At 39.7% G+C, this 23,812-nt stretch overlaps 1 protein-coding gene across 1 annotated transcript; it reads left to right on the top strand.

The window, feature by feature from the left end:
* Positions 1–8: 8 nt before the first annotated feature.
* Positions 9–23,812, top strand: c4h4orf33 (chromosome 4 C4orf33 homolog). Its single transcript, XM_041784389.1, has 6 exons — positions 9–151; positions 954–1,147; positions 11,118–11,178; positions 11,269–11,320; positions 11,437–11,636; positions 23,478–23,812. The coding sequence occupies exons 2-6, from the start codon at positions 961–963 to the stop codon at positions 23,572–23,574; spliced, it is 597 nt and encodes a 198-aa protein (XP_041640323.1). The 5' UTR covers positions 9–151; positions 954–960; the 3' UTR covers positions 23,575–23,812.

The raw sequence follows: 23,812 nt of genomic DNA, 5'->3' as shown, positions 1-23,812 counted from the left end.
AAGAAATAACCAATAGAAATGGAGCTGTGCACTCGAAAAACCTTCCGTTTGAATCAGGTAGACGCGAAGAAGTTCCACTCTGTGTCGGGAACATAGGTCGGGAAGCAACAACTGGAAACATTCTGGAGAAGATTTCAAACTGAATATATTCGTATGTACACTTAATCTATTTTTAAAAAGAAAGCATGTCTCTCTTTACCCCTAGTATTTATGATTCGTAAATTACAGTCAGGTTTTCGTTCGGTTGACGTTGTTGATCTCACCAGCGATAGGCCCCAGTTCAAATAAAAGAATAGTATGATTAAAAAAAGGCCAACATGGCTTAGGAGTGCTGCTTTTACGTATTTGTAAATATCAAACACATGTGCTTTTAGCTCTCAAGGAAAAGTTCCTGATACCTACAACGGGGGGTCAGACTTGTATTGTGTTGAGGGTAAAAAGAGTCATAACCAGAAAAAACTAAACTGTGTTGAGAAAGTTAAAAAGCCTTTAAGAAATGGGGCGCCTACGCATTTCAACTAACAAAGTCTCCACCAGTGCATTTCCAGTTCTCAACACAGTCTGCCTTAGTTTTTTTTTTCTGGTTATGACTCTTTTTACCCTCAAAACAATACAAGTATGACCCCGCCCTTGGTATCATAAAAGAATAGTATGATGGTGCTACGGGTACTGAATTACATTTGGAAAAATAATATGAGTACACATCGCGATCCGCAATACAAGCGCTGTTTACACCGTATAAGGAAGTCGGATTATCACGGAAATACTATAACAGCTGAAGGGGTACGGGGGCACACCACATGGGGGATTTGAGTTGACAATAGTGGGTCATTGCTAGGTATGCCCCACAGTTAACGAAAAGTATCAATTTAACGCTGTGCTGTCATTCTCAAACGTTACAATAATGATGCACTGTTTCATTATGATCTCATAGCATGTTCATTTTGTTTCAGTCCTTGTATGCAAATGCAGTTTTTGATCGAGCACACCTGGGATAGCAGCCCTGTGAACCATGACCCTATCAGGATTGTTTTCTCTCCTGGGCAAAGGGGAATAAAAATTAAGGTGTTTGGCCCCTTCTTCAATGATCCAGCCGGTCCAGCAGCCCCCCCTGGCCAACCCTTCCCTGGACTCTGGGATTATGAAGGTTAGAGTCTATGTATTGCTGTATTTATAACAATGTATTCAAAAGCTTCTTACCCAGATATGAGGTGTAACATTAGCTTGTCTGTGAGTAAGGTAGCTACAAACAGTGTGAAAATAAACTACATTAATGTGTTTTCTACACAAGTCATTGAGTCCATTGGGAAAAGTTAATATAAGAAATGTATACCCTTTAAAGTACAGCCTTTCCCAGATATAATGCTTCTCACAAATTACAGTAGTTGTATGAAATTACATAGGTCTAGCTGTAGTTGTTGTCTTGCTTTCAGAAATACTTGAAAATTCCTTGGGGGTAACATCAGGCCTGGCCCAAGCTCACTTGGGGCCCTAAGCAAAGTTTGTTTGGGGGCCCCCCAGTCGCTGTTAGTAATGCAATTAATGCTCGATAATCTGCACATATACAGCTAATTTTAACCACAGCAGGGAAAAAATGAGGTAACAGAACATGAGCTCTTCTTCATTTTAATTTAAACACATTTATAAAACATGATATTATTAGTAATTCAACGTATAAAGTCACATACATTACTTCGGTTAAACATGAAGAGATTTGTCTCAGTTGATTCTTTAGATTAGTTGACCTAGACTCATGTATTTGACCAGTGTGTATGAACTGTTTTTTTAGTCTGCTGATGATCATCCCTATACATAATGTTAGTGACTATTAGATTCACACTGTGGGCCCACTGGCATGCATGCAGTAAATTCAGATGTGAGCGAAACAGCTGTGAATCTGTAAAAGACTGGGATTATCTCTGGGAGATCAGAAGTCCTCCACTCCTCTGTCTCTGCTGGGATGTTACAGGTTTAACCATTATGCACACAGATGGAAGAAAGGCTCCTATCTCCCTTCTCTTTTCTGGACTGTCTCTCTGTAGAGGGCTGTGTCAAATGTCCTAAATACTCTGAAGTCTGTAGGGGTGGACATTTGTGATGGAGATGGACTTCTTCCACCTTTTCCTAATCTGTCTCTCATTCTTAGGAGACCCACCTCGTCAGCATGCACCCAAACTAGGAAACAAATTTTGTTGGTGGTGACTTACATTTTTGTACAAAACACTCAGAAATACATCTCCTGATATAGACACGCCCCCCCCTTTTAAAACACCTCTTCCTCTTTCTGAAACACCACACTTTTAGAAGGATTTAGATCTATGAAACACAATGCAGAAGTGTAGTTCATTTATTTTACATGCTTTTGCTTCAACCATAAACCCTATTACAGTAACAGCCAGTTTTTCTATAATAAGCATTTACTTTATAGCTCTTTAATGATCAGTATTAACATGAAATCCCATCCTATATCAGATTATACATAAACTACTGCTTGTTGTCATCCTTAAACACAAAAATAATAGGCTACAGATCTACAAAGTCCCATCATTTCTCTATAAATATGTTATTCTGGATAATTTCCTTAAAACGTCTTTCCTGTGATCGTTTTCATCTATCCCTGCAGTCTGAAGAGGCTGTATGTGTGCATGGGGGCATGATGATAAGTCTGCTTACTTTATCCTCTTTATGTCCTTTCTCCCTGTCCATGCAAAAACAATTGGACCCTACACAGCTCAGCCTCCCGCTAAGAAAAGACAAAACTGTGCATGGAGTAATTTGCCAACAGAAACTTAAGAAAACCGTGAGGTTAATAGGACTGTAGTCTGTGTTTAGCACACCTGTAACACTGCTGTGCAGAGACACTGTTTGACTCTTGTGTGGTACGTTCAAGAACATTACATTAACATTCATTTTAATGAACACTTTTAAGAAACAAGCTAAAAAAGAGCAAGTACGAATCTCCTAATTTAAAACATCAACTAAAACTATTAAATCTAAGGCACGACACTGTTTCTTCCTGACCTTTACTGCAGGCACCCAGTGTTTCCCCTAAGTTTATAACCTTGGGGGGCAGCCAGACACCAACACACTTACAGGAATCATAGTGTTCATGTGATTACTTTAAATTCCAGCTGTCAATATGAAATTTTATCTATCTATCTATCTATCTATCTATCTATCTATCTATCTATCTATCTATCTATCTATCTATCTATCTATTCTGCTCTTAATGTACTCAAAGACAACAGAGTATCTGTTTTTACCCAACTTTAAGTTTAAAGTTTAATCCAACTCTTCACACAGGTACATCCAACTGGCCATAACATGCAGCTCTCTCTCTGTGTTACACCATAACACATCCGTGTTGCCTCCCAGGTCAGAACAATAGTTCCTTTTGTTACATCCTTTCACTTTTGAAAAAGCGGAATTTAACACACTGTATATTATACATATACAACTCACCCATTCAACTTTTAACTGTTTAAATTTCTTTGGCAGCAATCAAATAGGTACTGAAGTGAAGTAAAGTTGCCTCTTTCAAGTTAACATACATTAATCTAAAGTATGTTCTGACAGTTTTCTAAACTAAGGCATGGTACAGATTATCATCTATTTTCTGAACATACATTTGTTTAAGCTTTTCCTTGTCCAAACCTATCAACATTTCTAAAACTTCAGTGCATTCATCTCATAACATTGCAAGAAATGCACAAACTTAGCATAAGATAACATAAACTTAGGTGCATTTATTTCTCTCACTCCCTTTTCCTTTTTTTCCTTTCCTTTGGCTATGTCATAAAGTCTTTGTAGAATTGTGGTTTCACAACTTTGCGACCAGATCTAGTAGTGACTGATGTGATGCCAGGTTCATTGTCTGTGGCTCCTTCAGAGACGGTGTGTGGAGGATCGGTCTCTGAGTGACAGGGGTCAACAGTGTCTTTGTCAACGAGATCATCCAGGTTAGTCCCTTGAGCGTGTCTCAGGTGTCTCCTATTTATCCTTATAACACCACCTGAGTCCAACTGGACCTCACAGGATCTCACATCAATCTGTCTTTGTATCCTGCCTGCTCTCCAGACAGTGTGGGGGTCAAGTGGCTGTATTCTCACAAAGTCCCCTGCATCTAGTGTGTCTAGATCTCCGGCTGTCCTGTTATAGTGAGCACATTGACGATGTTGTTTGTGTTTGAGGTCTGGATGTGCTCGTGTGACTTTTGGCTTAAGAAGACTTGGTTTTGTGGGAAGGAGTGTTCTGGAGCGGCGACTGAGTAATCTCTGTGCTGGACTGGTGTCCAGGCCCTGCGATGGTGTGTTGCGATGATCTAGAATTGCAAGATAAGGGTCCCTACCAGCAGCTCTGGCTTTGAGCATTAGTTTCTTAGCAGTCTTCTCAGCTGACTCAGCCTGCCATTGCTCTGAGGGTAGCCAGCTTGCTGAACCTCTGGAACTCAAGTGAAGAGAATTGTGGTCCGTTATCTGAAATGACAATATCTGGGATACCTTGACGGGCAAAATGAGCTTTTAGTTTCGTTATCACTGTTATAGACTTTGTATCAGACAGTCTATTTCCCAAAAGTTTTAATAATAATCTACTTTGATAAGGCAGTCCTTGTTGTTAAATGAAAACAGATCTGTGCCCACCTTTGCCGAGGGTCTTCGCGGGATGTCATGTGGGAGTAGATTCTCTTTTGTTGTTTGACATCCACTGACCTGCAGATGTCACACTTGGCCACATTTTAAGTGATCATTCATGCCCTGCCAGTCGACACACTCTCTAGCCTGGCGTAGGCATCCTTCAACACCAAGATGAGAGGAGAGTAGATGGTGGATGATGTCTCTTCTCAGTGCATCAGGTATAATAGCACGTTCACCTCTAAACACTATACCCCCTTGATAGCTCAACTCCTCCTGAAATGAGAAGTATGGCCTGATTTCACACAGCATTTGTGCTTTTGTCATTTGGCTAGCCTTTTTGCATCATTGTGATGAGGGTCTGGAGTGTTTTGTCCTGTTTTGTTGCAGTGCGTATTGCACTGAGCCTGTCTTCCGAAATAGGTAAATGTACCATGTTCACAGTCCCTATGTCAGCTTCCACTGAACCATAAGATGAACATTCAGGAAGGTAAGCTCTACTCAGGGTGTCTGCTAGCAGCATTTCTTTTCCTAATACATAAACCACATCTAAATCATACTGCTGAATGCGCAGCATCATTCTCTAAAGTTTTTTGGGTGCGCTGAGAAGTGGCTTTCTTACAATGGTCTCTAATGGTTTATGATCACTTTGTACAGTAACTTTGCGACCATAGATGTACTGGTGGAAACATGCTGAAAACCATTGCTAGAAACTCTTTCTCTATTTAGGCATAACCTTGCTCTGTTGGTGTGAGTGATCTGCTTGCGAATGCGACAGGCTTACCCTTCTGCATGAGTGCTGCACCCAAACCTGTGTCTGAGGCATCGCACTGTACTGTCAGTTTTTCCTCTGGGCAGTAGTACTTCAGCACAGGAGCATTTGCAGTGGTCTCCTACAACTTCAGAAAGCCTTCCTCGTGTTGTTCTGTCCAGTTCCACTCACAGTCTTTGTGTGTCAGCTGCCTCAGCACCTCACACTGGTCAGAGAGGTGTGGGCAGAACTTGGCAGGGTAGGTTACCATGCCCAGTAGTCTTTGGACAGCTTTCACATCTGATAAACCATCAGATATGAAAGCTTGGCATCTGCTTGATTGCACGCACCTTTTCTGGATCTATCTTTAGTCCATCCGCTGTCAGGAAATGTCCAATGTATGTGGCCTCCTTTTGTCTCAGTTTGAACTTGTCTGCATTTAGTTTGATGTTCTTTTGTTTGCACCTGTCCAGAAACAGTCTCAGTTTTTTATCATGGTCAGCCTTTGCCGCTTCCTGTGTCTCACCTTGACCTGGGAGGTCCTCCAGAGCTTGTGTGAGCTTTCTCTGAAAGATTTCAGGGGCTGTTCTTATTCCCATTGGCATCCTCAGCCATCTGTAACGTCCAAAAGGTGTTGCAAACATTGTCAGGTAACTGGACTGCTCCTCAAGCTTGACATGCCAGAAACCACTCTTGACATCACAAACTGTAAAACTTTAGCTTTTGACCGATCTGGAAGAATAACCTTTATGGCTGGTAATGGAAAGTGACTGCATTAACGCCCTGTTTAGTGGTCTTGGGTCGATGCATACTCTAGGTTTCCCATTCTGCTTTTGCACCACCACCATTCTTCTGATCCAGTCTGTGCTTCACTCCACAGGAGTAATGATGTCCCTTCATTGCAAATTCTGCAGTTCCTCTTTTAGCGGCTTCATCATGGCGACAGGGACGCGTCTCTTTGGCAGCTGCACAGGCTTTACAGTGCTGTCAGTCTCTGTTTTGTATTCTCCCTCAAGACAGCCATCTCCAGTGAACAGCTCAGCATACTCTGCTTTAATTTGTTCCACTGACAAACATTCAGTTTTGGGTCTCTCTGAAGTGACAATACTGTCTAATGCCAAAATATTCTATACTGCACCTTTATCAGTTTCATGGCCTCGCAGGCCTTTTTGCCAAGTAGTGGCCTAGTGTCCCCTGTTTCAACCACCTGGAATTCTAGCCGATAGAGCTTCTGGTTTCTCAGATTCCTCATCTTTACTTTGCATTTCCCGAGTGGCTTCAGTTTAGTTTTGTTGTACATTAACAAAACAGTCTTTGAGGGCTTCGGTTTTGTGTCAGGATTAAGCACGCTTTTGTCCCTGGTGCATCGCTCCTTGTACTGCATGTATTTCCTCCACCTTGGGTCCCATGATTGCCTTAAGTCTGATTTATTTTTCTGCCTCGCGTCAACAGCGTAGCTACACGTAGCGCTCTGCGTCGATGCGGACCCCTACGCTGTAGACTGACGTGCACCCCAAAAAAAATTCTAACGGCACGTCGTGGCGACGCGGACCGCAAGGGCTGGGATTGGTCCGCTCAAAACGTCATTTCCAGCAGTTGCTTTTTCTGGTCTTTCTTCCTGTTATTAGCGCACATATCCCAATGCTACATCATTGGTTACATTTGCAGAGGTTGTGTTTAACCGAATATTCTCATCATTGATGGATTCTTTTGAAGGATGACGGAGAATTTTGAAGGCTGTCCGTCACACCTGCAGGTGTTTCAGTACACAGGTTGGCATACAGAGGCCTTTGCACAATGAGCCTGTTTCATGTTGTTCTAATCACGTCTGCACACTGATGCCGAAATTGTCGTTTTATTTCCCGTTTTTTTTGTAACAGGTTCGATTTTATACAAAATTTCTTATGTGTCCAAGGTGACCGATGATCCAAAACAGTTCCCGCTGCTAAACCTCAATTTAAACAACAAAGTTTGCTCATTTATCATGTTGATATCAACAATGGAAATACAACAAACAGATGGGTGAATGATGATTCAGATCAGCGCATGTTGCTTTATTCTCTCTTGCTCGCTCACCCCCACCCAACTCTCTTCTCTCTCTCTCTCTCTCTCTCTCTCTCTCTCTCTCTCTCTCTCCCTCCCCTCCCTCTCTCTGAAACGTCACTTTAACACCGTAGTTTCCATGATATCAGTAATGGAAATCTAACAGATAAAGGCATACATTTGTAACCTACTCACAGGTCAGAACAGAGACAGAATTAAAAAGTTGTTCTCTATCTCTCCAACTTGTCTCAGCGCTATGACGCATGAGCGTGTGCTGTATGAAGCTCTCTGTCAGGATGGATCCAGATTTGAAAGGAGTGACGAACAACATAAAAGTCCAGCGCAACCTCTGGTTTGTGCTTATGTGCAAACAACATGTAATATTGACTACTGGTTGTAATCACACACCCAAGCATCCGCTCTTTCATTAAAAACAGACGTTGTCCAGTTCAGCGGAGAGCAGCACAGCCCCTCGGATGTGACCCCTCTGAAACCACACACATATGCACACACAGCCACACCCCCCTAGCGTCATGGAGTGACGTGTTCCCTCGATGCAGAACTTCGAATGGTCAATGGTGGCGTCACCGTGGACGCAACGCAACGATCATAAGTATCGCCAATTTTTAAGTTTATTTTGATCACGACTACCCGACGGAGATAGTTAAAGAAGAGAGTATGCAGGAATAAGGAGAGTGTTGAAGGAGAAGGGTGTGCGGTTCCAGACCCCCCCGCCTGCCAAGCTCAAGGTGTTTTTCAACCCCCAGGAGACCGAACCCCAACACCGGGGTTTGAATGGATCTGATCCCCCCCAGCCCTGTCAGAGCCCTTAGCTCAGGCAATACAGGAGGACCCAGAGATTAAAGGGATTTCAATTGGAGACCATGAATACAAGATAAGTTTATTCGCAGATGATATATTGCTCACTTTGACTGACTTGCAGAGAAGTGCACCTAAATTGATGTCCCTTTTGAGACTGCTTGGCTCATATTCTCTGGCTATAGGTTGAATACACATAAGACCCAGATACTCTCATATAATTTCACACCGAATGCTGACCTGAGAGGCAGATTTGATTTTAAATGGGACGCCCCTGCCATTAAATACCTGGGAGTTTGGATCCCAAAAGACATCTCTAAAATATATAAGACAAATTATGATCCAGTTATTAAGAAAATAAAAGCAGATCTGGATAGATGGACTGTACTGCCCCTAGACATGACTAATAGGATTGAAACGATAAAAATGAATGTCCTCCCCCGACTTTTGTACTTGTTCCAGTCCCTTCCTTTGGAGGTCCCCCCTAGGGATTTTAGGGAATGGAATAAAATGATATCAAGATTTGTTTGGAATAGTAAGAGGCCCCGAATTAAATACAAGATTCTGCAATTACCCAAAGGTGAGGGTGGACTTTCTCTACCATGTGTGGAGGACTATTATATTGCTGCCCAGCTAAGACCTCTAGTTTGCTGGTGTAACCCAAATTACTCTGCTAAATGGAAAGACTTGGAATTAATGCAATCTGAAACACCAGTACAGTCTTTACTAGGAGACAGCCAACACCATAATCATCTCCTGGATAAAATAAATTGCTGGACCAGGGTTGCTCTCAAGGTGTGGTTTAACACCTGTAAAAAACTCCATCTTGAGAAACATGCAAAAATATTGAAATGGGTGACATATGACTCAGAGTTTAAACCATCAGGTCTAGATAAGCGATTTCAGCAGTGGGCACACAATGGTATTACAGCTTACTGCACTATAGCCAATAAGGATGGCTTGCAGTCTTAGCCTACATCTCTAAATCATACAGACTGGGAAGAGAGGATATGTTCAGGTATTTCCAGGTCAGAGACTACTTCAACAAGGAAATTAAACAAACAATGAGGATTCTAATTTGATCAGTATATTTACAGATGCATATAAGGCTAAAGACAGTAAACATTTAATATCACAAATTTATAAAAGACTACAAAACTCTAAGAATCATTCTACTCTCCAGGTTAAGCAGAAATGGGAGGGGGAGTCTGGCCTGGAGATATCTGATGATGTCTGGAAAACTGTATGGGAGGGTCAAGCTAAGACCACCAACTCCAGAGCCTGGCGGAATTCTGCTGGATAAACATAATAAGATTTTTTGTGACTCCCAAATTGAAATCTAAACAGCAGGGTTTTCAGGGACAGGATAAATGTTGGAGATAGTGTGGACAGCCAATGGCAGATCATTTTCATATATTCTGGGCCTGCCCCCTTATTCAACCTTATTGGCAGGAATTTGCTGGAGAAATTCGGTCAGTTTTTGCTTTACAAGTCAACTTTTCTTTTATTACATTGTATTTGGGTAAAATCCCGGTTGGACTTATGGCCCAGGATATTTATCTTTATAAAGTGCTCCTGGCTGCAAGTAAGAAGGCCATTACACGGAAATGGCTGCCATCAAGGAATGACTGGATTACCATTGTTAACGAGATACAATGTATCAAGAGACTGACCTTCAACCTAAGATTGAAGGCTGAACAGTTTACTAAATACTGGGAAAGGTGGACATTATATTCTTTAACATGTAACTCATTGTATGTGTGAAAGATCACTCCACTTTGCATTAATGTATGGCCTATGTCACCCTTGTCAACCTGTCTGTTCACTGGTATTTTCTATTTTTCTGTTTTTATGCTTTTTTGTTTGTCCTTTATTGTTGGAAAAAAAGAAAACTTGAATTAAAAGAAAGTTTCAAAAAAAAAAGAGGAAGACCAGGAAGGAGCTGGTGCAGACATGAAACCATTGTAGCTGATTCTGACCAGGTTTCCCAGTGGTTTGCAGCATTGTATACGGGGTATGCAGTATTTTCCTGCATTACAAGTGTAAGACTAGCGAGTGACTAGTGAGAATTCAATAAATTGTGCGCAATTGGTGCAATTTTGTGCCGAAATCCAGCGCTTGTTTAACTATCTCAGACGTAAAACAAGTGGGACATCAGTTTATACACAAATTTAGAGGATAAATCAGTTGCATTGGAGAACTCGCTCTCATGAAAGCATCCCCTCACACATGTCGCTCTGACACAGAGAGGAGGGGGGGCGGGGCTCTCTGCTCATTGAACGGTTTGCTCAGCTCTGCTCATGTAGTCAGAGGGAATGAGCAGAAAACCAGGACTTAGAAAATATACACATTAATATAAACAAGATAAATGACTTTAGGCTATTTAGTTTGTTTAAGAGAAAGACCATGTAAAAAACTGCTCTATAGGAAAGTTATTCTTAAATGACTTCTGTTATCTGGCACTATATAGAAAAAACAATTAAATAAAATTGACTCGAAGTTCAAAGGAGGCGGGGGGTGCCGTTGGCAGGGCGGGGCGCCCTCCCAATAGAATGGTAGTGGAAACACTGGGCACCTCATTCCCATACGACCTGGCTGATCTCAGTTTGCTTCTGAACTGCTTGTGAACGTTGGATATCAACCGTCTGATTTGTGGGTCCTGTAAGGACACTGCTTTGGCATACTAGCTTCTGCTGAAAGCTTGACAGCCTCCCGTGCATAGTGTTGCTAAAGTAGGATTGGGCAGTGGCCATTCTAGGAAGGGACTAGCAAAGGGTCAGTTAAGTACTTTTTAATTACGTAAACAAAACCCTTCAGGGGTTTATTAGTGAATTGAAGACCATTATTTGATTTAATTTGATTTTTCTTCTCAGTTGTGGAGTCGTTTTTCCTCGATAGTTCATCAGAAAACTACCTAGAAGTGGAGCTCTGTCCGTAAGTAAAGAGCTAAGCTTTTCATTCTTGTATGTGGACATAGGTTCATAGTCTTTAAAACTCAACATCCATACTTTGTTTCTATTTCAGTCATGGACAGCACTTGATACTACTGCTGTCAGGAGTCCGCCAAGCATTCCTGGTAGGCAAAAGTCAAGGTGTTACTGAATGGGGGCAGTGGTACTCTGAGTCAGGTGCTACTTTTAATTATTATTCTTATTATTCATTCATTAATTTTTATGAAAATTCTTTCAACAGCAACAACTGCCCATGGTGTATAATGCAACCATCACAGGCAACAGGTGGACAGGTGAGGCTCTTCTGCCCTGGTCCTACTTTCCTCCTAATATTGATAAAATGAACTCTTATGCAATCCATGGCTCCGGAGAAGAACGCACATATGAGGCTCTCTACCCCATCCCCAAAGAAGAGACAGTGGACAGCCAAAAACCCAACTTGTGAGTAAGCCATCTTCCTCAGGTACAATTTTAGAGGTCCCAAGTTTAACTCCTAAGTATAGGTCAGGTTAAAAAAACAATAGGTCATACATTACCTTGAACTCTGTAGCACCACACCTTACAATGCCCACACCCAGTTTTAGTGACTTGGAGGCCCCAGGCAAAGATCAATGTGAGGTCCCCCCTAATATCAATCACCTCAATTTCTTTTATGACTGCCATATGAATGTGATTAACAGAAGCAGCACAGTGTGCAGTGTGCCACTAATAACACATTTAACTCCATTCAGTGTAATGTCATCTGCACTATAACAAGCATCTATTAGATTAAGTATTAGTGAATACGTGGTTACATCACACTGGAAAAACTGCATCCACCTTAGACAGAGAATAAAAAACAATTATAAATCTGACGTCTCCTCCAAAGAGATGTGAGAATAAAGACTCTTTGTACTCCAGTGATTATTATGCACAAACTTGTGGCTTTTCTTCATCCTTTTCTGAAGCTCATGTACTCTCCTGTTCTCAGGGTTTCATGTTTTTAGGTACAATATCTTAGTGAGTGTATCTGGCCCAAGGTTCCATTAAGAACTTAATGCAGTTAATTTGCATTTCTGCATTAAATCAGTTGTATAACATGAGTTTTTAGTATATTAGTAAGAGAAAAATACAATAGGCTCTACTTTCAGTGATTTTTTCATCTGAATCATACTGTGCTGTAGCAAAACAGGGGTGTCAAGCTAATTTTGGGTCGGGGAACAGATTTGTTACGTCCTGCAGGCTGGACAATTTTTTAGCAACATCAATCACCAAAGCTGATATATGGGCTGCTGTAATGTTAATAAATATACATGATCCATAATTAGATGCAGGTACCATTTAATGAGTGCTGCATGTTTGCACACTAAAGGGTTAATTAGCTTTTTTAGAAAGAGAATTTACCAGCAGGTAATCTGAACAGGTCAGGCAAAAATATGCTGTCCTTGTAACAAGAAATTTTTTTTTTTACAGATTTTAACGTTTTTAGGACCCACTGATGATGAATTTACAAGACTTGAATATTTATTATAAATATACATTCAACGTGACTATTTATGGATTTAAAACAGCAACGTGTAGTCCACAATATTTGATCTGACCCTGAGATTATTTCAACTGACCTGGGATCAGTATACAGAGTCCAGGAGACAAGTGAAAGAAAGGAGCAAAAGAGAGAGAGAGACAGAGACAAGGATCCTGCGAGATTTATCGGACTGTTGAGATAGATAAGACTCCCCAGAGGGGAAGTTTTGTTACTTCTTATATAGCTGCAAACTCTCACCTGCTGAGTGAAAACTTGACTTTTAACGCATGTCTGAGCCCCTAGAGTAGTTCTTCTTCACATCCACTCTATCTGAATCCCCCTGACATTCCTGCATGCGTGATGAACAGAGGCATCTTCATGCGTTTTTTTGGATGCATTTGGATGCCGGCCTCTCATGTCATCTGTGTCCAGATTAGGATTGAATGCTCAGTTTGTTAAGTCATTTTAACCGTTATGAGATGAACTTCTACCATTAAATGAGAGCTGGAGTTAAATATGCCACAGGATTTATAAACTATGTCCTGTTGAAACGTAAATGATCAAGACCATAATTTCACTTCTTGATGACATAAATATAAATCGTATATAAATAAAATTATTTGATATTAGTTTGGCATTACAGATTTATTGTAATGTGGGATTAAATCAGGCTGGAGATTGAACTGAGTCGCTCACCAAAGCGAGATATGATGGCCGCATTTGTGGTTGAGGGACAATTATGCAGAGAAAGTATGTGTTATCCTGAGAGCAGCTGTTTTATTCCCACTCAGGGGAAGAAGTTTGGTTTTACAAGGCAAAAACTTTTTTATTTGACATTTTTTAAGGCCCTTGTACAAGAAACCAGTTAGAGGTGTGGACAGGACAAGACTCACTGAGAGGGTTGAGTTGATGCTGCAGTTGCGCAGCCATACGCTCTGCTGTGTGTCTTTTTTTCAATGTTCCTCCCTGCTCTAAATGTTAAACTGTGAAAAATTTTCTTTGACCTGAGGAGTGGCAAAAACACATGTGAGCTATAATTGTAGGAGAAAAAAACCTAGGCAAATTTTTGAGGCCCCCCTTATGGACAAGGCCCCAGGCAATTGCCTACCTTTGCCTAATGGTAAAACCGCCTATGCCCACACCTGTCAAACTCATATGGGATGGTCTTAATTTGTAACTTTAGCTGCGTTTCCTTCAGGTGGTCCTGTTTGACGGTACGGTATGGTATGGTTCAGTACGATAAACCACTAAATAGTTTGTGTATCCACAAATTTCTGTACCTTCGCTTGGTGAGTGGGTTGCAATGGCTATGAATGTGGCGTCCAGAGTTGGGAGTAACGCATTACAGTAACTCCATTACTTTTCATGGTAACTAGTAGTGTAACATGTTTCTTTTTTAAAATCATTAACGCTGTTAAAATTACTGAGAATTTAAATCACATGTTACTGGTTACTTTTACAGCCAACAGGTTGTTGATGAAGGTTTGTAGACATCCAGTTCAGCAGACGACATGACAGGACCATAAGCACATCAGCATCCTGGGAGAAAGAATAGAGCCTCTGCAGAAACACAGACACAGGCACTGAAGCGCACACACATATATATATATATATATATATATATATATATATATATATATATATATATATATACAGTCATGGACGAAAATATTGGCACCCCTGGAATATTTCCAAAAAATACATCATTTCTCCCAGAAAGTGTTGCAATCAACAAATGTTTTTGGTATACATGTGTTTATTGCCTTTATGTGCATTGGAACAACATAAAAAATCTGAAGAAAAAAGACAAAATTGACATAATTTTACACAAAACTCAAAAAATGGGCCGGACAAAATTATTAGCACCCTCAACTTAATATTTGGTTGCACAACCTTGGAAAAAAATAACTGAAACCAATCACTTCCTATAACCATCAACAAGCTTCTTACACCTCTCAACTGGAATTTTGGACCACTCTTCTTTGCAAACTGCTCCAGGTCTCTCAGATTTGAAGGGTGCTTCTTGCAACAGCAGTTTTGAGATCTCTTCATAGGTGTTTAATGGGATTTAGATCCAGACTCATTGCTGGCCACTTCAGAACTCTCCAGCAATTTGTCTCCAACCATTTCTTGGTGCTTTTTGAGGTATGTTTGGGGTCATTGTCCTGCTGGAACACCCATGACCTCTGATGCAGACCCAGCTTTCTGACACTAGGCCCTACATTTTGGTCCAAAATTTTTTGATAGTATCAGATTTAATGTTTTTTTTGCACACAGTCAAGGCACCCAGTGCCAGAGGCAGCAAAATAACCCCAAAACATCCTTGAACCTCCACCAAGTTTGACTGTAGGTACTGTGTTCTTTTCTTTGTAGGCCTCATTCCATTTTCTGTAAACAGTAGAATGACTTCCTTTTCCAAAAAGCTCTACCTCAGTCACATCTGTCCACAAAATGTTCTCCCAGAAGGATTGAGGCTTACTCAGGTACATTTTTGTAAACTCCAGTCTGGCTTTTTTATGTCTGTTTGACAGCAGTGGGGTTCTCCTCGGTCTCCTGCCATAGCGATTCATCTCATTCAGATTACGACGTATGGTCTCAGCTGACACTTTTGCACCCTGAGTCTGCAGGACAGCCTGAATTTGTGTGGAAGTTGACTGAGGATGTTTATCCACCATTCCAACTATCCTGCGGTGCATTCATTTGTCAATTTTTCTCTTCCATCCACGTCCAGGGGGATTAGCCACAGTGCCGTGGGTTATAAACTTATTGATTATGTTATGCACAGTGGACAAAAGAATTTCAAGATCTCTGGAGATGGTCTTGAAACCTTGACATTGTTGATATTTTTCCACAATTTTGCTTCTTAAGTCCTCAGACAATTCTCGGCTCCTCTTTCTCTTCTACATGCTTGGTGTGACACACAGGCACACAACACAAAGGTTGAGCCAACTTTTATACATTCTAACTGGCTTCAGGTGTGATTTTTATATTGCCAGCACCTGTAACTGTCACAGGTGAGTTTAAATGAGCATCACATGCTGGAAATAAAATGGTTTACCCACAGTTTAAAAAGGGTGCCAATAATTTTGTCCGGCCCATTTTTTGAGTTTTGTGTAAAATTGTGTCAATTTTGGCTTTTTTCTTCAGATTTTTTGTGTTATTCCTATGCACATGAAGGCAATAAACGTGTATACCAAAAACATTTGTAAATTTCCAGGGGTGCCAATATTTTCGTCCATGACTGTATATATATATATATATATATATATATATATATATATATATATATATATATATATATGAGAATTACATTTTCTTCCTCAGGATAAAGGACGAAAAAGTACAGGGATGTAAACTTTTCCACTGCCAAGAACAACCTCACAAAGTACGGAGTTAAACATAAGCTTTGGTTAAACTAGTTTCCAGAGAGCTTGACGCTACAAACACCACTCACCCAGGTACAGCTCACGTTAGCACAGCACACCAAGGAGGAGCCTCTCAATCCAAAAAAACAGGACTTGATTAAGTCACCATCGGCTGCAGAGTGTGTCACTAGGGAAGCACTAAACAAACCGATCGCAAGGTATATTGTTTAAGATATGCTTCTGATATAAGCTGTAGAGTCCACTGTCCTCAGAGAAATAATGAGAAAAAAACGACAAGACGAGAGAGGACCATCATGCAGAAAGGCATTTAGAGAGCAGCAGGGATTTAATCTGTACTTCGTCAGTGGAGTATTTTAGACTTCTTAAACACTGTAAAAATGCTTTAACTGTCAGAAGTTGAGAAACATTTCTACTGAGTTTTATTGTTTCACTGCTTTCCAACATAATGATAATAGCTACAATGTTACGTGGCAGAGGTATTTCCTCTCACACTGCCACAACAACACAAATTAATGTGATGTGTACCACAATGAGGATTGAAGCAAAAAAAAGTAACGCCTGAGTTACTTTTCAAAGTAACTAGTCACTTTAACAATGTAGTATCTCAGTTACTAACTCAGTTAATTTTTGCAAGTAGCTGTAACTAGTTACTATTTTTCAGTAACTTACCCAACACTGGTGATGTCACATGCAGCCTAGTCTGCCATTCATGCCGTTAAGTTGTAGAAAGGATGAGTGACAGAAACCAGTGGGGAATAAGCAGTAAACAGCTTTATTTCAGCTGAAAAGTGATGTTTTTAATAACTACAGTCTATGTTAACTGTGGTCAGTATAGACCCTCAGCTGATGAAATACATGTACAGAAATGTTGCAAGCCAAATCTCGATTTTATCTCAAAATTTTACATAATACCAAAGGTAACAGTAAACTACTATGGCAGGGCATTAACAATTTGATAAGGAATGAGCCACTTGTCTCAACTGAAAATTGAGGGAATTTTGACTGATGACAAGGCTACTCTTGCTGCTACTTTTAATTGTAATTTTTATTGATTCAGTTAATGAGCTTGGGAGAAATTTTACTGAAAGAGAATTGTACTTTACACCCATGACTACTCCAAATTAAGCTCTTGATTTGGTTCGAATAGGTACCACAGAAGTGAATATAATCATCAGCTCCTTAAAAACACAAAATGCTTTTCAGTTCGATACCATGTTTATTAAAAAACACCAAAACTTTAGTGCCACCAATCACTCACTTAATCAATTTGAAACTATTTTTTCCCAGTGCCTGGAAACAAGCCATTGTTACTCCTGTCTTTAAATCTGGAGACTGTCATGAAGCTAGTAAATTAGACCAATAAGTATTCTTCCTGTACTTTCAAAAGCTGTTGAGAAGGTTTTAATCAAACAACTGACAACTTATAATGCAGATAGAAACTTTGGCTTACATCCACTGCAGTTCAGTTTTAGGCCTAATCACTCCACTGAAAAAGCTGCTTTACATCTGACTGAACAGATAAAATCTCAACAAGACAAAGGAGACGTAGTTGGTGCTGACTTGTTAAACTTGAGAAAAGCATTTAATACAGTAAATCATGATGTCCTTATCTCAAAACTTTATAAAATTCTTTTTTTTTCATCCAAAATACTGCAGTGGATGTCTTTTTATTTGTCTCAAATAGGACTCAATGAGTTTAAAGTTTAACGGTGTATTGACTGGTAATAATAAATGTACAGTGGGTGTGCCCCCCCTCTTATTTAGTCTCTACATCAATGATTTGGCACAGGTGTGTCAAGGCATTGATCTGCAAATGTATGCCAATGATATAGTTTCATATATGTACACATGTGTTACTCACCCGTCTAGGGGGAAGGTACCTAACATAATATAAGTAGAAAAAGTAAATGTTTTTCTCCCAGTCCCCAAACTAACAGTCAGAATCTAAAGAAGTGTTACAACGTTTATTTACAATATTTTGAATTAAACAGGCCACTCAATAGGCTATAAATTCAAACAAAAGACTGGATTCAAACCAAGGAGGCGATCTAGCACTCAAAAGTAAAATTTATCCAAAAAAATAACACAATTACCAGAAGGGGCTAACTAAGAATACAAAACAAAATCAAAGCTACTGCTAAACTATTCTGAAATGCAAAGAAACACAGTTAACACTAAGGTTTTGGAGGCTGGGAGCAAACAACGGGATGCTGTTGTCAGTCAGGCTCTTTGTCAGCTGCAGGCCGCCATATTTTAAAGAGTGGAGAACCAATCAGCACCCGCGTCTCTTTACCACCACCCTAGCAACCAATTACGCATCACCACCTGTAGACAACGAAGATCCACTCACACGACAGACCACACACTCACAAACACATGGGACGAACAGAAGACTCACTCTCACACGAAACAAGACAAGGATCCACACAGCAACAGAGCACTCACTCCTACACAAAAGAACAGAACAAACTACAAAACACAGCGATACAATAACTCATCAAAATACGGCCACAGCTGCAACAACATGCAAAAACAGCTGAACTAGCAGCAAGGAAGCTGACAGTTACTATGGAGAGGATCACAGAGTGGCTTAACCAGTTATGTCTCAGCCTCAACATAAGCAAAGCAAAAGGTCTGTTCTTCTCTAAAACCAACCAGTCTGCCAGTGTGGACATTTTTATAAAGGCTGAAAGGATTGAAATTGTGAGTGAGTTTAAATATCTTGGTGTAGTGTTGTGCAATTAATTGAAAAATAAATAATAGGGGTGGGAATCACAGGGTACCTCACAATACGATATGATACGCGATACATGGTCCACGATACCGATATTATCACGATACAGTGATACTGCAATATTCGATATATTGCAAGAAAATTGTATAACGATACATCACAAAATAGGTCTAACTAGAGAATACAAAATAGTTATAAAATGGTCAAGTGCAGGATTTCTCAGTTTATTCACAACAATTCAGTATCAATTTCACATTCTCGCATTAAGTCTATACATGTGCCTAGCATATATATATAATTTATTATGTAATTTTAAGTTAATATGGAATTTAACAATGTAGAATTAAGCTATTTAAAAAGTATGTAGTCCTGCATCATCTCGCATTTTACCTAACTTTGTTCAATCTGAAGATGAGGATTTTCCCCATTTGTTGCACCGAATTAAAATGCTACCATTTTTTTGTTTGTTTTTTTAAGAAAAGGGGAATAAATTGTTATAGAGTGAATGTACTCCAATCTTTTATATTTCGCACTATATCAGTTTTTTAATGTCATCATATAACGTGTTTGTGGAGGGAGACTATGGGAGACAAGCTGATCGTCACGTCCAGCTTTCAGGACTGATGGACTGTGTTTTGCGGAGGGCATGACGTGACAGGCTAGTGTTTCTTTCTTGTGTTACAGAAGCCGTCATTCTTAACGACACTACACGGGACAGGTCCTTACAAATAAAACGACTGTGATTATGGTTGCATGAGTAGAGACCAGTGGTAGCTTCAACAGGCTTGTTTGTTGACATTAGCCGTTAGCTGTAGCGCTAACGCGATGATGTCTAACTCGTAGATTTGTCGTGTTGTCTGAGTATTTTACTCCTGCATAGCATATTTTGCAAACAACAGTCTAACTCCTGTCTAAGTTTGTGCTGTCTTTAATGTTTTGGAAGCCAAAAGAAGTCCACACATCCACTATGAATGCAGCAGAAGTCGCTCTGCTGGGTAGGTACAAGCAACCGGCTCACGCAGACCGGAAATCTTTCGTGATTTCATTGTCTCAAGAGAGAAGAGGCAAGAGTCAACTGCCAGCTGGCAATGCCTGCCGCCAACTAGCTGTCAGGGGGTGAAATTACACCACAAACTACCGCACCAACAAAGTGAATAATTAGCTAATTAATAAAATTACAGTATCACGCCAAGAAGTATCGCGATATTTCAGTGTATCGATTTTTTGTCCCACCCCTAATAAATAAACACACCATTTAGGGCCAATAACCGATATAAACCTGCCATGTCGGTTATTTCGGTTTTGTCCCCTTCTAAATCTCTCTATATATATGCACGACAGAAGCACACTACATGAGAGGCAGCCACGTAACACCACTCCATCCAATACTACACGGAAGCACTGCGGAGTAAAAGCGCCGTGGCACACAGCCATGATCAGAGGGCAGAGATCACGGGAGAACAGGGAGATCATGCAGGAATAGTATGTCAACATCAGACTATTTTACCTTTTTGTGTTAATTTATCATCCTTTCCAGCATAAGTCCACGATATTATTGCTTCTGCCATAGAGTGAGAACATTAGGAAGTTAAAAGGTTAAGGATGCTTAAAGGATCTGTGGTTTTATGTGAAATTCTTTGGCTAAATGTCCTCAAAAGTTAACTTTTCCTCGTCAATGGCGTCAATGTAGCTCTGTGACCCACTGACCTCTCGGTGACCCTTTGCTCTCACTGCAGGATGAGACGTAATGTCTAGATAGTGATGATTTGTGATCGGGCGCCCGTGCATTGTGCTATATTTGGTAAGAACCGGAAATTCTATGCTTGTGACTTCCTTTTTTGGAGCTTTCTGATTGACGGGTATTGATGCAGGTTGGCAGCGGCTGACGCTGAAAATAGACCCGCACCATGTCTCAAAGTGGAGTGAAGCAGCACTCCAAGCATGCGCCACTGCCAGTCTGGAGCACCAGCTGTGGAAATGCTCTGATAGACTAGAGAGGGAATGATGTGCTCCATAGTACGGTTTGCCGGCGGACTGCAGTGCAGTCGCTGTATGTGGAAATTGGAAGAAACTGCGGGGCGGCTCGCTCCGAGTGTTCATCTCTCTCCCTCTGCACATCAGGCTGGTGTTTGTATGATACATATGATCAAGGTAATACGTATACAGCATTGACCAAACATAATATTTTCTGGGCGTTACACATTAGTTAATTAACCTGTTACAATTTTGCGCTGTTCTCTTATTGGCAGAAGGACAAAGAGAGCATTAGTTCAGCTTAAATGGTCATTGACCCAAAGTTTATTCAGGATTACATGTAAAGTTTACAAAATGTCACAAATATCACCCATCTGTGTGTCCCAGTGAGCTCTCAGAGCAGAGAGCTCCTGACCCTCGATAAGTGTGTCTTTTTATCTTCAGGGGAGGATCCTCCTCCACTTCCTGACAAGGAGGAGTCCTGTGAATTACGTCACTTCCCAGTCCAGTGTGGTCTCAAGGACTTTGTGTAACAAAGAGTGGTCTCACTATGTTAACCTTAGCTGTCATCATTACTGTATACAAAAAGAGCCACTCACTTGTAACTCTAATCTTAGCAGAGAAAAATATTAACTATATCTAAAACTACAATGTGTCATCTTGTAATATCTCACAAACCCCAAAGATAAATAGTTATAGCAATCAGTGCCATCCGTGATCAATCAGTAAGTGCGCAGTGGTCACTCGCTTTGCATCTCTCTCTCTCTGCATAGAGCTGTCATCAGGTTATATCAGGTCTCTCCTGTAAATGCATCCTCTCCTGTTAAACTTCAACTTCTGCCAATTTTTAGTTTGTGAATGTATGAAGAAACTCTGTCAAGTTACCATGCTGGTTCTGACTGTGAATTAATAAACATCCAACTTCCTCACACAAACCAGCTGTTTAAATCAACTCGCAGGTGAAAACAAATAATGACAACGAAAAGAGGTGATTTAATATAAAAACGCTACTGATGATAACCCTAAAGCAGAAACACAGTTAGGGAGAGAGGTAGATAGAAAGAAAAAAGACGAGTTTATGTTAGTTTAATTTTGTGGAAAACACCAATAAAACAGATAGCATTAATTAAGCTATGAATGGAATAATCAACCTTGGTGATAAAGTTTTTTTTTTTTTAATAATAATAGACACAGATGAAAACTTAAAATATTATCTTTACTATTGCAACAAGGATATGATCATTAAAAGTAACAATTATTTTTACTTTTTTTCAGCTATAGGTCAGTTTTTCTAAAAAAAACAACAGTCTGTGGTAGTTTTTGGTATAATGTCCTTGTTGACACTTAATTGTAACTCATGTCAATGTGAGTAACTAATGTCAATGACAAGTTTTTAAGGAAAGAAAATTTGTTTAATCTTAAATCTTTATCAGGAGTTCAGACGAGGAAAATTCATTTGTAAATGACCCGTCAAACTGGAATCAGCACCACTCTGGTTTAATAACTAATGGAAAATAACGGAACTGTATAGGTTAAGCCACACAGTTTTGTTCTGGAAGTACACAAGATTGATGTATTAAACTTAGGTTCTCTCCCCTTGCGTGTTCTTTTGTCGTTGTTGTTGTGTTTTGTTGTCTTGCTGCTTTGTTTTTCTGAGTGTGAAAGCACTTTGTAAAACCTTGTTTTTAAAAGTGCTATATAAATAAAGTTATTATTATTATTATTATTATTAGCCCTATCTTGGGCTGAAAATGATGTCAGTGCAACCCCCTATTGTTGTGTGTGTAGCTCCACCTTGTTGGGATAGATACGTAAGTTTGTATAGAAGGGTTCCAAAAAAAGTGGGATAGTATGTGCCAGGTTTTTGGGACCTTTTCCAACTTTTGATACACCGCTTTCCACATTATTATGCAAATGAAATTTTTCTCTTATTTTCCTAAATATTAATGCAAATGAATATTTTTCAAGTCATCAGCCGTTAGAGCATAATTCAAATGTTTTTGAACAAACTTCATATTGATAACCATTATTTTTTAAGAAATAAAAACATCAAAATGCACTGTTCCACATTATTAGGCAAAACAGAGTTTTAAAAGATTTTATAGGTTGTAAAGAACTGAAAATGTTCATTCACTGCATTGAATTTGCAGCATTAGGAGGTCATATTTACTTAAAAGCTACTTCAATCAAAAACAAGTTAACAGGCAAAGTTACATGTTAACACAGGAGCCCTTCTTTAATATCACCTTCACAATTCTTGCATCCATTGAACAGAAAAATGCATGCTGTGCCGTACCGATCTGAACTGGACCGCTCAGTGGAATTGATCTATTAGACACTCACAAATGTCAGTCTCAGGGTTCTCAGATTCAGTCTTTTATTCTTAACTTTCCAAGAGTTTTTATTAACAGTTTAGACATATATTTTTATTATTTTATGTCATTTTTATTTAGCTGTTTTTTTAATTGAAATAGCTGAGTATTTTGATGATGTTTCTCCCTGTCATTTTACCAGAAAAGGTATTTGTGTCAAAATTAGAAAAACAAATTAGGATTGCAATGTTTTGACATTAATACCTTCAGCTTTTAATTGAGCTTAGCTAGTAGTATTGCAAAGCACATTTTTATGTATATTCTTGATGAAAAAATTTTAAAAATTTTTCTTATTATTCTCTTCCTTCATAGCCACAGTTTGGAGTATTTCCAAGATTTCAACTTGCAAAGCATCATGGAAGAGGGCTGGGTCCAGCCAGAGTCTGATCTGTGGAAGGGAAGGCCCTAACCTTTTCAAAAGTAATAACCCCCGCTAGGGCACCACCCTCCCTATCACTCTCTCCACAAAGAGAGGACAGATCTTAAGTTCATTGAATACATTTTTTGAAAATTTGCTTTAAGTATCAATAAATTTATATATATATATATAGAGAGAGAGAGAGAGAGATCAATTCTGTCACGCACTGTTAAAATATGATTTCTTTAGAGATTAAAATGTGTAATGTGCAATAAATCAGTTGATCACA

This window comes from Cheilinus undulatus, linkage group 4, assembly GCF_018320785.1.
Source record: "Cheilinus undulatus linkage group 4, ASM1832078v1, whole genome shotgun sequence".
Classification (NCBI taxonomy): Eukaryota; Metazoa; Chordata; class Actinopteri; order Labriformes; family Labridae; genus Cheilinus; species Cheilinus undulatus.
This window is presented reverse-complemented; position numbering and strand designations above follow the sequence as displayed.

Bases quoted from the DNA above. Each gene is read 5' to 3' on its own strand.
- c4h4orf33 (XM_041784389.1), top strand. From the start codon at position 961: ATGCAAATGCAGTTTTTGATCGAGCACACCTGGGATAGCAGCCCTGTG. The intron at 1,148-11,117 runs GTTAGAGTCTAT...TTTTCTTCTCAG, and splicing joins TGGACTCTGGGATTATGAAG to TTGTGGAGTCGTTTTTCCTC. The intron at 11,321-11,436 runs GTAGGCAAAAGT...TTCTTTCAACAG, and splicing joins GAGTCCGCCAAGCATTCCTG to CAACAACTGCCCATGGTGTA.